This window comes from Xiphophorus couchianus, chromosome 8 (assembly GCF_001444195.1).
Source record: "Xiphophorus couchianus chromosome 8, X_couchianus-1.0, whole genome shotgun sequence".
NCBI classification, from domain to species: Eukaryota; Metazoa; Chordata; class Actinopteri; order Cyprinodontiformes; family Poeciliidae; genus Xiphophorus; species Xiphophorus couchianus.
In genome coordinates this window covers 17,545,771-17,561,708 of record NC_040235.1, presented here as the reverse complement: position 1 = coordinate 17,561,708, position 15,938 = coordinate 17,545,771, and the positions used below count along the sequence as shown (strand labels likewise).

At 36.7% G+C, this 15,938-nt stretch overlaps 1 protein-coding gene across 3 annotated transcripts in view; it reads left to right on the top strand.

Annotated features, from left to right (window-relative positions):
- eng (endoglin) overlaps positions 1-15,938 on the top strand; it is a 40,002-nt gene that overhangs the window by 3,132 nt on the left and 20,932 nt on the right. For all 3 annotated transcript variants that reach the window (XM_028025543.1, XM_028025541.1, XM_028025542.1), the window contains exon 3: positions 14,181-14,311. In XM_028025543.1, the coding sequence (XP_027881344.1) occupies positions 14,181-14,311 (131 nt within the window). The remainder of the gene's footprint in view (positions 1-14,180; positions 14,312-15,938) is intronic.

Sequence of the window (15,938 nt, the reverse complement as noted above, 5' to 3'; positions counted from 1 at the left end):
ATTAATCAAAACATTGATGAGACGAGATGCTGCATCTCGTTCATTGTGTATTCGTCTTTTTTTTGTGTCAAATGAGTTTGTCATTTTTCAGACATGTCTCCTGGGCTTAATGCTACTTTTTTTGGTTTCAAAAGCGTGAGCTGTGTCACACCGCAGCCAGGCACGTCCTCTCAAAATGATATTGTTCCAGACTGATAACGAATATGGAAATTAATTCTGAGCACGTGCAACATATTTTAAGGTTTTTTTTTTTCTTTTTGAATGAAAACCCGGTCAGCTCTAACTGTGACTAAAAACAGATGTTGTGAAAAGCTGCTAAAAAGAAGTAAACACAGAAAAAACTTAAAGTAAATCAAAAATAGCCTGCAGCCCACCACAAATCCCATAACGTACTTGGCCAAACCAAAACACATTGGCCAATGTGTTTTCCTTCAGCTCAGGCCTGCTTTAGGTTTTTGTAATCATTTTATATGTCCGACCATGCCGTCAGCTATGACGCAGGACCATAAGCAACAGCTACTCTTAAATTCACAGTTAACTTTACCCTAACACTCCACTGAAGGATGGGGATTTGGATCCTATTTTGTGTAATAAATGTGGGACATATTTTTAAAAAATTAAATGTCATTGAAAAGTTAATTTATTTTAGTAACTAAACTCCCCAAGAGCGACACATCTTGATTAATTACACATAGACTGATGTTTTTTTTTTTTCCCCAAGTCTTTATGTCTGTTAATTATGAGAGCTACAGTAGACATTTAAGTTTGGAATATTACATTAAACCAGCACAAAACAATTTTTAATGCAGAAATGTAGACTTAATTAAAAGCATGTTAAAAACTCGCCTGAAAGTTATTAGTTACAAAAAGTACTATTAGTCTGACAACTGAGATTCATCATGAACACATTTTTCTATTGAGTATGACTGTGGTCAATAGAGTAGTAATGATTTTCAAACGCTATCTCTCAATCAGTAAACTGACCAACAAAAATAAGCCTGAGCATGTGTGGTTACAGTCCAGTAAAGACCACTCTTTTCCCTCTTAAACCTGAATATGTTCCTTTATGCTCAAATGAGTCCGATTTCTCTCTTCTTGTTAGCAACCTATCCGTAATCTCGGAGTAGATTTTTGCAAGGCTTCAATAAAACAACCACTAATAGGCAGGTCTTAGCTTCACTACACTGTCTCCCTATGGGACTAATTTTGTCAAAAGTGTCCATATTTTAATAGTCTTACAGGCTTTAGCCAGCAGATTTATTTCTATTTAGGTCACAGCATATCTGATATCTTCAGTAAACAATTGTTTTATAAGTATTAGATTACACAGACCAATGATCACATTTCAGCAGTGGTGTGTGTTCACACTCCGTCTTTACAGCTGATTTGATACGTAATTTTGTTTTTAAGAGAAAATGGATTAAGAAGTGATCTTAGTGTCTATTTAGTTTGGCTATGAAGAATAACTAATCAGTGACAAAGCAGATATTTACAAAATTAGTAATTTTGATCGAAAGTACCAGTCGGGGCACTACCTGATTATCAGGAAATAATTGTCAAATTATTTTTTTAGCATTAGTTATTGTTATACGACTGCCTGTGTGTTGAGGTTTGGAAGGTTGATACAATAGCAGATCTTTAATATTCTGTGTTTCTAAGCTCTAAACTAACAAATATTTTAAAGTCTATTCTCTGACTTTAGACACATCCTTACATAGTGCAGCTCAGTATTTTCTCCAATAATATATACTGCACTATAAATATCCAAATGCGAAAGTAAAATAACCCTGCAAATATCTTAAAATATTCTTGCTCAAACTTGAGGAAGCTTCTAAAGAGTAACATGCAAATTATTGCAGTTTCACCAAAAGCAGCTTAAATCTAAATTTTCTAGTTTGTGTTTTTACTCTACCAGTGCAAGGCGTTGGGTGATGTTTGGATTTACTGGTTTACTGTTACATGGAAACCAGCCGCATGCCACCTCCTTAGCAGACAATTTTCCGATTATGTTTTTCAGACTAAGCACAATAATCACTATCATAAAAGCTAGCTGTGGCAGTTGGACAGATTTACAATTATCTTTGCGTCCGACTGAAGACTTTGTGATTATGCACTGTGTGTGCAGCGTTTCCTGGCTAGGAAATAGTGTTGAACATACCCCCTGCTGCAGCAGCTTTCCCAGAGGGACACAGGCTTCATGATGCTAACTGCCAGACCTCCTGCTGCATTTTTGCCAACCCCTGAGTCTCCTGCCACGGACTGAGGGAAAAGTACAAAAGTGATTAGTCTGCCGCTGGAGGGGGGGTGAGAGTTGAGGAGATTTTAGTCTGAAAATGGACCAAAAGAGAGACGCAGGGCTAGACAGACACACAAACAGAGATAAGAGAGTTCATAAAGGCTTATTCATGGAGACAGTGAGGGAGTGGGGGGTCAAATCTTTGTGACTGTCAAAGAGCAGATAAGTGGAAAGATTTAGGAGGAAAGAAGGAAATAGAGAAAAAAAAGACATTTAGGAAACAGGACAAGACAAGTATTAAAAGAGTGTCAGACATTGGGGCCAAATGAAAATATTAAATCACAAAAAGTGACAATTAAAGAGTAATCAGACAAATGAATAATAAAACCTGACACAACACAGGACATTTTGGCTGTCTACAATTGACAAAGAAACAAAGAAAAATAAAGAAAGCTGACATAGGTTTCTCAGAAGTCGAGCTGTTAAAAATGACTTTGTGAGTCAAAACAGTCGACTTCCCCTGTTTGACTGTAGTGAGCCAGCTCAGCCTGCAGTCAGACTGGGTGGCAGGGAGACGCGACCACTTGTCGCTGCCTCAGACCGATTTCAATCTCCTACAATGTTATGCCCCTCCCGAATAACAATCCATTTCTGACTGCCTTTTTTTTCCACTGTTTGAATACAAAAAAAAAGGCAGTGTGAGGAAGCCTCACCAACCTTCTGTTCTTTTTTTTTTTTTTTTTGCAAATGTTTTTGAGATAATTTTTTTTTAAAGATAATTCTAACATGACTGGGTGGGTATTAATACTATACATATAAATAAATAATAAAAAACGTCTCTTAGTGAGTGTTAAAAATAATCCTTAGATAGTGGAATCAGAAAAAGTAGTAAAAAATGAGATATACAACTGTTTGGCACAAAATTACTTTAACATCATAACTTCTTGGAACTGAAGCAGACCTCATGTGGTTTATGAAAAGCAGATATATTGACCCATAGTTCACCGAATTGTTTGATTTCACCTTAATGCGATTAATGAGTTAATTTCCATATCTTCAACCCTTGGGTGCAAGGCTTTTATTATGCTCCTGCATGTGAATTGAATGGCTCATTTGGAGAGATTGAGATAAATACGTCGTCTGCATGGCGGCCACTTGTGCCCATGTCAACATGCCCGCTGTCTGTGAAGATAAGGCATGGAGTTATGTATCCTAATCTGAACGTCCATCTGACCTGTTCAAACCCAGAGGTACACACAAACACTGGAAATGTGCAGCTCATGCTTATTAGAAAAGACATTTAAAGGAGCATTACTGATGGGTGAGCTAATTGAAAACACATAAAAATGCGTTTTCAATTAGCATCCATGCAAAGCGGGATTTTGCATGGACAAAGAGTCTGTGTCCTGTGTTTTTTTGCGTGATTTAAATTCAATTACAATTAGTATCTGGTAATATGTTTAAATCAACTTCTCAAAATACTCCTACATTTAACAAAACCACTAATTTTCATTTTAGAGACATTGCAGAAATTAGAGGTGATGTTGGGTTTCAAAAAACCAAAATGATAATGCTGAAAATCAATACAAAAGAAAATTCAGTTCTAAGCTTATGTTCTCAGTCCCCTGGGTGTTATTCAGGAGGCAGTTTGTCAGTGCATGGCCTTCATGTGAACTTATGCTTATACACACAGTTATGCTGTTATATTCATATTGTTAAAGACTATTCACACATTAGAAATGGTCAATCCAAATTTGTACATTTCTTTAACAGACTTGATTTCTCAGATGCAATTTCTATACATGCGTTACATGGCTTTCAGTTTTTACTTATGCAAAGTGTCATGACCTCTGATAGTTGCCTCTTTAATTAATATGGGCTCCTTTAAATAGTTCTTGGACTTTAAATCAGGTTAAATGCACATGATGATGTGACCTATCAGTCCATTTTATTCGCAACCAGAGCTTCAAGGCTTTCTGTCATTGAGATTTTTGTCACTTCCTTGTCAGAATATTTTTATTGGTGAAATTCATTTTGTGCATACAATCAATTTTTGATTCTGTGTGCTGTTGGTATCATTGCAGAGTTTTTCTCTCCCCCAGGTATGCCTTTTTAATCAAACACATTAATTTACCGTCGGGATGCACTGGTATGGAAATCGTACGGTATGAAAACCTTGAGGAAAAACATTTGACAGTTTTGTAAAATTTACACAGGAATAGAAAAACAAAACTGCATGAGCAGATTTAATTATTTATATTCAAAACACCAAACATGGAAGCTATTGCTGTTAAAATTTTCTAATACATCAGTTATTAAAGATACAACGCTTAGGCAGGCACAATATGATACAAATTTATTATGACAGTATCGCTCTGTGCAGTGTTGATATCATTAAACAAACAGCATATACTTATAATTGCTATAAGTATTTTCAATCAGAAATTACAATAAAGTTAAAATTGCCAATATGTCAGATATAAAATAATGCACATTTTCATTCGTTCTCAAGCAATACGACTTGATAACAAAGTTGTATTGCTTTGCCAGTGGCTGGATAAACTACTCACTATCTGTGGACAGGCCCAGAAGGACAGGAAAGTGGATTACAGGTGTCTAGAGGAGCTGACCAGGACATAAGGAAAGTGACATCTAACAGCTGGAGATGAGATTAGTGAGATGGAAACCAGTTAGATGTTACAATGCAGCTAGGCTCCGAACTGAGCAGCTGAGGGAAAAGCATTAACACGTACAAATTGAAAAATGAGCACACTTGGATCTACACCGACCTTGGACACAAAACGATTTACTAAGAAAAACCGGAAGAATAACACTAAGATAAACTAAATCAGGAAAAATATGCTTATTGCACATGGTGAAATGCTTTTTGCTGTTACTCATTGTAAAGTTGATGCTAGCAACCCTTTTAGTTAAGCAGTCTGCTCAGACAGTGAACCTGCAGTTCACAATGAAACAATGCAAAGAAAGTACAATTTAAAAATTTAATACATTTACTTGGGTTTATTTACATATTAGTCAACAGTGTCATCTATTTGTCTTTATTATCAAGCTTTTATTGGCATCGTAGCAATCAAACTCTTCTTAAAAATGTTCAACAGGCATTTTGACAGTTTCTTTGATGATGATCATTAAATCTTTGAGGTTGCAAAGCCATTAAAGAACACTCTAATATTGAGCTCCCGTTGCAGACTCAATAACAAAGTCACTTCAGGATCATGTCTGTGCCGCTCCAAAATGTTAACATTACTTTGAGTCAGAAGAAACATGTTGGTAAATTTAAAAGATTATTATAAACCTAAATCAGTCTGTATGAATAATGCTGGGCATAACTGTGGGTATATATCAATTTGATAGACTGTCTATATGAGGATTTTTGTGATAAAGCCACTAAGAGTCAGAGGGGTCCTTGTGACAATGGAAAATAAAGAGAAGCAAGAAAAAATATTTGGTTATGGTAAAGGTCAGAATTAGTTTAAGATTCAAAATGTTTCTACCTGCCTTTCCCTGAAAATAAACCTTGAAAATGAACTCAAAATTCAACAAAACCCAACATTAAATAGCTTTCCCTCCCCAAATTCCATTAAGCATGCTCTAAACCCTCCCTAAATGTTAAGATTTCACAATTACACATTTTATATTCAATCTAAACCATCGAGAACTCACTGAAGCAGGCCTACCAATTTATGAAAGCACTATTGGGTGGTTCCTGTTGATTCAGGTGCCACACTAGTCTGTCTGTTTTTTAAAAATCTGAAAAGTCCCTCTCTGAAGTCTGTGAGTCTGCTTACAATGAGTCTTTATAAGGACGATGTGATGGAAGAATCATCCCTGTATCATCTTTATTCACGTCAATTTATGTGATATGTTAGGGAGCACAATGTGGAAACTAGTCAGAAAGGCTTGACAGATTATTCTAATATCGGCTCATGCACTATTACTATATCATATCAAACAGTCAAACTCTGGATATTAATAATCCTTTTACAGATGCTTGAGGGAATAAAGTAACAGTTTTGCTGGAACTCTCTCTCTTGTCCAGACACTTTCATTAGTTAAACAGTAAAAATGAAATCATGAACATGAAGCTGTCTCATAAATCTTACTGTAAGATAATTCAAAAGCCTCTATGCTCAAGAAGGCAGAGGGAGTTCTGTGCGATACACATTGGTGTGTGCTGTCACTTTCTTGAAGCCTTCATTATAAAGCCTCTATCATATAGGAAATCATTAATATTTGATGGCAGAAATCAGTCATGGAAAACAAGGTAATCTATGTTGGCTCAACATGAACCATATGTTGAACGAAAGCTACATCAATCTCAAATGATTGGAAGCAGCCATTGTGCACTGAGTTTTCTAATGCCTCAGTCTGCTTCTGCTGCACACAGTTAGCATGAAACTTTCTAAATTAGTCTGTCTTCCCACCACTTAAATCGTAAGATGATTAATTGTTGTTTTGCCTGTGTTCTTTCACTATACTGTGGAAAACGTCTACCACATGAGCCAATATAGGAGATACACATTCCCCTGAAACTGATGGTGCTTGGAATATAATAGATGATTTATGCGCGTTATCACAGGAACATATCTCTTTTCGTTTCTCTCTCTAAATTGTCCCCACTGATAATCTTATTCGATAAAGCTGAAATGGCTAAATACTAGCAGCAGACGAGATGTAAAGTGAGGCCAACAATGCCAGTTGCTAGAGTTCAACGATGAGTCGACGGACAAATGGCTCCCAGAGGTGTAAACAGTGCTAGTGTGAAGACAGCCTGTCTCCAGAACAGCTCTCACATCCTCAGTTCCTCTCCAGTAAACACTGGTAGCAGGACTTGGCCCAAAGATACATGCACAATCATCATAAGCCATTAAACTGACAAGACTAATAAGCATTTCTTTTTTTTCTGACAGAGCTTTAGGAATAAGAATATGACGGTGACACGGTCAGGAAGCTTGTGTGTTGTATGGCGTGTGTAATGTGTAGTATGTAGAGGTTAGAGGCCAGGGGACAGTTTATGCCCCTGCAGAGCACTGATAAGAGCTTGTTTACCTTCCTGTGGATGGTCAGGCCTCAATCTACAGCTGCGGAAACGCTGGGACAATAGGTGTGTGTATGTGTGTGTGTACGTAGGTTTGCGTGTGTGGAGTCAAGAGAGAAACTTGAGGCAGCCTTGAAGCTCCCCTTTTCCTCTTCAACTAACTCTGATAGGACTGCCGCCCTCCCTCCTCTTTTGCCGTCATGACTCTGTCGCCCAACCCTGGACACAAACAGTTTACTCCGTCCCCGGAGACCACAGGAGACAGTTGGTCTTGACGCTGTTCGCTATCAGGGTTTCCCCCTCATTTCTTCTTCCCTCTCATTCCTCATAAAAAGCTGCCGTGCTGTCCAGCTTTAACGTCTGTAGGTCTTAATTCACTCGCTAAACTGTTGGCAATTACTTTTTTCCCCCCCAGTGATGTCATAAAAATTAAACACCAAGCTGCAGGGGGATATGCACTTATCCAAAAGTCCAGTCTCCAATTTCTGCAATGCTTTGACCAGATTATATTGATTTCAGTCAATTTCTTGCCTGGCCATTGCCTTCCTGTGCAAATCGGGTCAAAAACAGTTCTCACTTCCAGCACAGTCCCTCTGTGTTGGGCTCTCTCCCCTTGACTCGGATCATCTGCGGCTGATTTTTGAAAGGGCCAATCAGTGAACAGAAGGAGAAGTTGTGATTGATGATGATGATGTTGATTTTCTGCGCTATTTTAGAATTGCAGTCTGCCTGTAGTTTTAGCAATAAAACCGTTCAGTCAGTGTTGGCCACGCTTCCTAATATTGAATTAACATTAACAACCGCCTCATTCAGATTAGCATTTCTCTATTAGTAGTGGAGGACACTTCTTTAAAGCACAGGCAATTTCCGGTAAGCTTTTTTGCATTGAACTTACATATGTCATGGGCAAACATTAGCAATTGGGTAAAATTTAAAACTTCTACGCAGTCCACCCCTCCAGGTAGCAATCGTTTCTCAATAGCCAACAGCCCAGAAGCTCATGCTTCATACTTTGCTGTATGAAGCAAAGTGTAGTACAAGGAGTTGGTTTTTAGTAGGCTAGTCAATTTCATTTTTTTTAAAGAATATTATATTCAGAATTTTTGTTCTCATTTTTCTGCCCTCAGGATGTAATTAATTATTTATATTAGATTCAAAGATCATGTCACACTATGCATGTGAGAAAGCATAATAGGGTTTTACTATTTATTTTAAAACAAACCAGATTAAAATTAATGTGATATTTTAAGCTTTCCTCGGCATCATTAAGTAGCAATTAGCACAATAAGCCTGGTTATCATTCCTTACTGTGAACAACAGCCTGTGATCCCTGGAGAATGTAGAACCTTACCTTAATGCTTAATTTATACTTCTCAGCCCATTTCATGCCCGCTTCATTGAGAATCCGGTGTGATGAGAGTTTTGTCATTATTACCTGCCATTTATGGTCCACTAGGACTCTCTGCAGATGTTTGGATGCAGCCAGGTTTATGTGACTGTGTTGACAGTGTGCGCCAACAGAGACAATAATCCTCTCTCTCAGAGTATGGTGCCAAACACTCGGCAGACATTGAAAACGACACGTCATAATATAAGAAGCATATGAACAGCAGTGCATGTATTAAAAAAAATAGGAAAGAAAAAAGAATAAAACAGTAAGGAATGTTTTTTTTCTCTCTCTATAGATAATATAATGTTCATTATGAGGACACAAAAGTTGCATTTATTTTCTTATCTATGTCTTTCAGATCTTTATACACAGCATTGCTGTATATAAACCAGTACATTATTACCCCCTAAAGGATTGCTGTGAAAACTGTGTATCTTTAATTGGCAGGTGGTTCTTCAGCTGAGCTAAAAATAGTACAAATAGGGTCGCTTGTCTGCCAGGTCCAACCAGCTCATGTTCACAGCGACTGGAAGGTATGTGAAGGCCTTAAGTCTGACATTTACAAAAGGTTGTCAACACTTCCAAATCCAGTGTGTTTTATAACAGAAATTGAAAGCTCAGAAGAATTAAACAGAGCAGTTTTGTTTCGCTCCCTTCAGTCTTCAAGTTGGCTGCTGAAGTCAGTCAACTAAGCTGTGAAAAAGACAAAGCCGCACAATGACAAACAGATTCCAAGGTGAATCTGATTCATAGACCAATATGTCCACACAGAAAATACAACTACCATTAGAATAGCTTATTGAACATGTCCTACTTTCTTTGACTTCATTCTTAAACACCTCACTGACCCTGAAAACACTGAAGCTTTAACCACATCTCTTGAAAACCTTTGAGTGTGAGGAACCAGGATTAATTTAGTAGACCTCTAAGAAAAGGGAGTTGTCTGTCACATCCCTTATTTTATTTGTTGATAACTCAGTTATTTTTTATAGCTCCGACCTCTGAAAATGCTGCCATCATGCATACTTTTTTAGAACATTCAACAAAGCAAAATATCTGTACTACAACAACCAATATCATAAAAGAATGATGACTGACTAATAAGGGTTTTAAGGGAGCAGAAAAAGCAGAACTGTAAGAAAGATTTGGAAATATGTAGAAACTTTGCATCTTGTATTGTTCTGATTCTAAAACTTCTAAAAGTATTATGGAGTTTATCAAGAGCAATGTATGTGTTAGACTTAGTCTTGTCTTCACACTCAGGCTTTTTTGCTTAGATATTCTACTTAGTTTAATCAAAAGTGTTTTATTTTTGGCTGTATGCATTAAATCCCGATAATACATCTCTATTTTTTCATATATTTCTAAGCATATTTTTGAAGTATTCAGGGTAACAAAATAAAAATACATATTTTGCATACCTCTGCACATTCAAACACATTACTGTTTGCCAAAGGAGGTCCCATCTTTACACAAGAAGCAGCAAACAACTTTTTTATTATTATTTTTGACAAACAGAAATGCTAACAAAATGGATTTAAGTCATACCACTGTTATCAAATAGGCAAAGATTTTCAATGATTTAGCTTAGCTTAGATTTCTTTTTGGTTGATGTTAAATAACCCCATTAGGAAGCACCAGCACAGCCACTGGCTGCAGTTCAGCTGCAATGCAATGTTCATCATTGCATTGCGGGGTATTTTTTTCTGTACACATCCAAATCATTTATCAGACAAAGTAAAACACAGCACTTTAACAAAACAAAGACTTGCAGACTGAAACGAGTTAATGACAAGTCGACCTGGAGATGTCCCATGACGGCCGCAGCTGCAATAAGAGCCTAATGGTACTGTGCACAATTGAGCAAAAACAGAAAACATGTTTGTCATTTCGTCAAGCAGTCTTCTGTGTCCTTAAAGAACGTATCGGAGGTTAGAAAAACATAGGCTGACACTCTTGAACAAGTATGTGATCAGATGGGATTTTCATAACCCCCCTTACTCCTGCCTCATTTCACTAATGGATTTGAAGTGTTCCAGAAAATCATGCAATTTATTATTATTTTTTTTTATGCAAACATGCTTTATATTTTTTATACTCTTTTATGAGCTTTCACTCACTTTACTTTAAGGCTTTTATTTTGTATCCAATCATTAGTGTCCAATCTAATGAAAAGGGAGTATCTTTTAAAGTGATGCTTTGAATCCAACTTTATTTTATGAATCAAGTTCATTTTCTGTCCTCCTTAATGTTTTTATTCACATTTACACAAGATACTTAACATCTAGATGGAAAACACTGACATCCATAAACACATCTTCTCATGGAATGGGAAATGATGGGGACTGATATAAGTAGATAAAGGGGACAGACGATGGAATGGCTCTTCTATACCTCATTTACCAGGAAACAGCTTAGCAAAGCCATTGGCATTTCCGGGGTCAAGGGAGCTAAATGAATGTGCTTCATATCCTATGGTGACTCGTAAAAAGGCAAAAGTGACACACACATACACACACCCACAAACGTTGTTACTCAGTCAGTGTGATTTATACCGGGACCTCGGGTGACAGTCATGGGCCGTTGACTCTGTCACAGCAGAACAAGAGAGAAATAACTTAATGGATGTGGATATTGAGTAACAGACATTAATGCAGAAGGCCAGAATAACAGGAAACGAGCCTTGACCTCTATGGCAAGAGCAGAGAAGGCAGAAGGCAAATGGGCACAGATGATCCTCAGTCTTGATTTTCAGCAAAAACTGCTGTTCACAGTACTAAACCATAATCCAACAACTGATGCAACCTTTCCCAACCCTAACCTTCTAAGTGGTTGAAAATAGGTGTTTAAATTAAACAATAAATAAACTGTGTATAAAGGAGGGAATTATTTCTTGAGCAAGATGGGGGAAACAATTTTAAAATCCCATCCATGATGTGAAATATGCCATTTAAAACACTTCTTTTTTAATAGTAATGTTAGTCAAATGATCAGGATCTGTGTCTAATTAAGGTCCCCAGACAATTTTTTGCAGTGCATGCCTAGTTGCTATACATCAACAACTTTTTTTAGTTATGTTAAAATTGGTTTTATATAGGACAAAAATTTTAGACAACTGATTGCTTTGTTGAGTGTGAAGCGCCAGGACTATGTTTTGGTAGACTTCTAAGAAAAGGGAGTTGTCTGTTGCATCTCTTGTTTTATTTGTTGATGACAGTAACTTTTTCTGAAAATACTGCATTCATGCATAATTTTTAGACCATTCAAGAAAGCAAAAATATCTGCACTACAATACCCAATACCATAAAGGAAGGATGATTGACTAATAACGGTTTAAAGGGGGGCAGAAAATACAGAACTGAAAGTAAATCTTATAATATTTCAGAAGAAGGATTTGGAAATATATAGAAACTTGGAGTCTTTTATTGTTCTTACTCTGAAACATTGTAGTATTTAAATTGAGCTCGGACCTCAATTTAAATAGTGAGACCATATCGCTTGGAAAGAACATTGTTCTTTTTGACAAGGAGAGATGTTTGTCAAATAATAATTAAAGCATGTCATTTTAATGATAAGTCAAATGATTAAGCAATTAACCCGTTTGAGCTACTGTGGGAAACATTTTCTTATGTGACTCATTTTTTTGTTTATTGCTTTCTGTCCCAATTTGTCTCAATCTACCTCCTGTTGATAGTGATGCTATTGCCTCAGCCAAGTCTTCTCATTAGTGTTTTCTAAATAAGGGGCATCCGGTTTAAGTTCCAATCTTTACAAGTTGCCTTTAACAGAGCTTTTCTCTACATCCCCTCTCCCTGATGGATGGTGTCCGTCTGGGTTAACAGTCCAAATATATCATAGAAGCCAGTGATGCGGTCTGTCATGCAACATTTCCTACTGAACTAGCTGATGTGGTGAAGAATTTCAAAAACAGAGTCACTGGAGCCTACTACAGTCAGATATACCTGATGTTCATTTACCCTTGTAATTTTTCCAGACGTTTTCAGGATATAATTACCAACACCAATGTGTTTTATTTCTATCTTGTGTTATGGCCCAACACAGAAACTTTCCAACTTTTTTTAGTAAATGGAAAACAAACAAACAAAAAAGAAAATGGCATACATCAATGTAAAATATCACATTTCAACCCACTTGGGTGCAATTATAGCTGCATGGCGTTTGGGCTCATGCACATCCCAGCTTTCCACATTCAAAGACTAAAATTTTTGCCATCTATAGTTTTTTTTTAATTTTTTTATACCTTTTACCATATATCTTTCTAAAACAGTATTCATTTAGCCCCATCCATCTTCCTATCCCCTGCTGTAGAAAAGCATTTCCACAGCCAGATTCTGCCAGAATGGGAACGCTGTGTTCAAATAATTTTAAGTTTTACCTCACAGATGACATTTTGCAGATGAGCCAAAAAAAAATTTTATTCCTCCTCTCAACAGAGAATCTTAGTCCAAACATTTGCTTTTCTTTTTCTCTTTGGTAAATTCATGTCTTGTTAAATTTCCAATTGTGTCTTATTCTCTGATCTGTTTTTGGATGGATTAAACTAAGCTCCGTTCAGGGCTTAGGTATTGCTTTGTGGCTTTATTTGCACGTAAGTGATCTATAGTTATTAAATATGTAACTTCTAAAGACACCTTGTACTGTTTATGATTTAGGTTCTTCAGAGTAAAGGAGGTGACATGAAAATGTACCACACATTTCAGATTTTTATGTCTGTGACTCTCTCAGTACTATTCCTACAATCTCTCGTTAGCAATAGAAGCAGGACAAAGCAGCACTGTAGAGTTGATTCATTTGGATTAAAAAAAAAAAAAATCACTTTGCTCTTTTACACCAAACTCTGAAAAGAAAAATAGCTTGCTGGAGATTTTGTCCCTGACAACCTCGGACAGATTGGAGCGCACTCACACACTCACTCTAATTTAACACAATAGAATACACACACACATTGCCCAGGTCAAACAGCAAGCATTTATAACCAACCTCACCCATGACCGCACAGCCTCGGCCCGATTAATTCAGCCTCCAGAGACATGGATCCTCAGGTTAAACAGCAGCCTCATAGCAGTGAGCCAAGTGAGCAGTCTTGATGGATTACTGCGGCTCAGAGTCCTGACGTGTCTGATAAACGTGGAGCGGCTAATATGTTTTTAAACAATGTAGTCCTACCCACACATTTAACATCCATACGCTGAAACCAGGGAAAAGCTTTCAGGATGATTAATAACAATTTTAGCTCTTTCCAGGCAGGGGATCTATAATACAGAGGGGCTGATCTTTCTGTTAAATGATAGCTTTCTGGCTTTCATACACCCAGGTTTTCATTCAGTCGGTATGCCAAAATGTGACAGCACCGTTGTAGATGGAGTGAAAACCTTGACAAGAGAATACAATGAGTTCTGTTTTTATGCGGGAGACAAAAAAAGTAAAAAAATACTGCTGACACTGCATGATCATTTACATTTGATTTCTTTCAGCATCAATTCAGACATGCAGACCGCAACAACAACAGGAGAGCTACGTGAGAGAGATGCTGATGGGCTGTTGGACCGATTTTGTCAGAGGAGACAAAGCGGAGGTCCACATCCTCAACCTGATGTGGACCAGGGTAAGACTGTCTGAGTTGTACAAAACTGAGATTACATATGAGCAAATCCAAACAAGTCAACCATTAAGCTACCATGAGCAGAATGCAAATACACCATTGCAGTATTTTCGGGAGAAAGGTCTTATAAACAGCTCAGTCAATCTGTGAAATAGATATAAAATTCAGTCAGCAGGTGAATGCAAGATTATTATTGCTATACTGAAACGTTGCGTCAGAAAAAAATAAATCTATAGTTGCTGCAGCTTAAGCTGATTTGTGTTCTGGCAAATCGGATTGCGTGTTTTCATCCAAACAGCAAAGTAAAAAATAAATAAAATAAAAAAATTGTATTTAATTTTAAAATTCCAAATATTTAATTGAAATTTTTTTTCATCTTAAAAATGAAATTAAATAAAATCCTTTTAGGATTAAAATAAAAACAAAAATACTGGCAAAGAAGACATTTTCTTCTGTTTACCTCAGCTGTAATGAGACATGAATATTGTTACCACAAAATAAAGATAAATGAACAAGATCTTTTATTTAAAAAAAGTAGCGTGTGTCAGACTAACTTCATTTTTGTTAGTCTGAAATCTCTGAAAGATTTGCCTGTACTCGGCTTGTACAAGCGGAACTATGGAGAGTGTTAGAATAAGAGTATTTACGCAAACCTTTTTTTTTGGTAGTCAGTCATTGGTCAGATTGTCAAACATGCCCACATGAAAGAGGTTTAGTGAGAACAATAGATCTAAAAGTCACGCTTTAGGAAGGATGCAGGGATACCCTGAGAGAATCTATGCAAACATGTAAACCCATAGAAGAGAAACAAGATCAGGCAGGAATACAAATCAAGAACATTCTTGCTACATGTCAACAATGTTGTCCTCTGTTTCACTAAGTCCAACCGCAAAATAAAAACTATGTGTATTAAAACCAGTATCAGTAATGACCCACTTCCACATTGTTCCAGCATGGAGACACATATGCCGTAATACCCACTCCCTTTTCCCCTCATTCTCTCAATAAACCTTGATGTAAGTGGCTTCAGCTTTTTCCATTACATTATTAAAATACATAGAAATACAACACACTTGAAGTTTGTTTATATCCTTGGCAGTCTGAAATCAATGGACAGATAGGGAAAACATTTCACATCCTTTACAATTCTTTTTAAAAGAGTACCCCAAGTACAGTAAGCACAAAAGTTATCAGTACATTTTGTTGCATATTACATGGCATCCAAGACATTAATATAATATTAATAATATTATTAATTAATAATATAGGGACATCTTAATATGTCTCTATGTTGTCATATTGAGATATCTCCTTAAAATGTAATCTATTTCTGTTATTCAGTAAAAAAAGCTAAACTCAGATATTAATTAGGTCCATTACACACAGGGGATATATTTAAACCTTAGTTTAAATGTATTTCTTTTCATCTCTTTTATCTCTTTTTGAACAGCTAATGAAGAGTCAAAATTCAGCGTCTTGGACAATTGTCATGGCATAGAAAAAATAATTTTTAATGCAAACCTGTTGGAAAAAGTATTTCCATGTAGAACACAGAATATGCATTCTATACTTAGTTTGTCCTCATTTTGCATGAATTATTGCATCAATGCGGCATGGGATGAAGGCAATA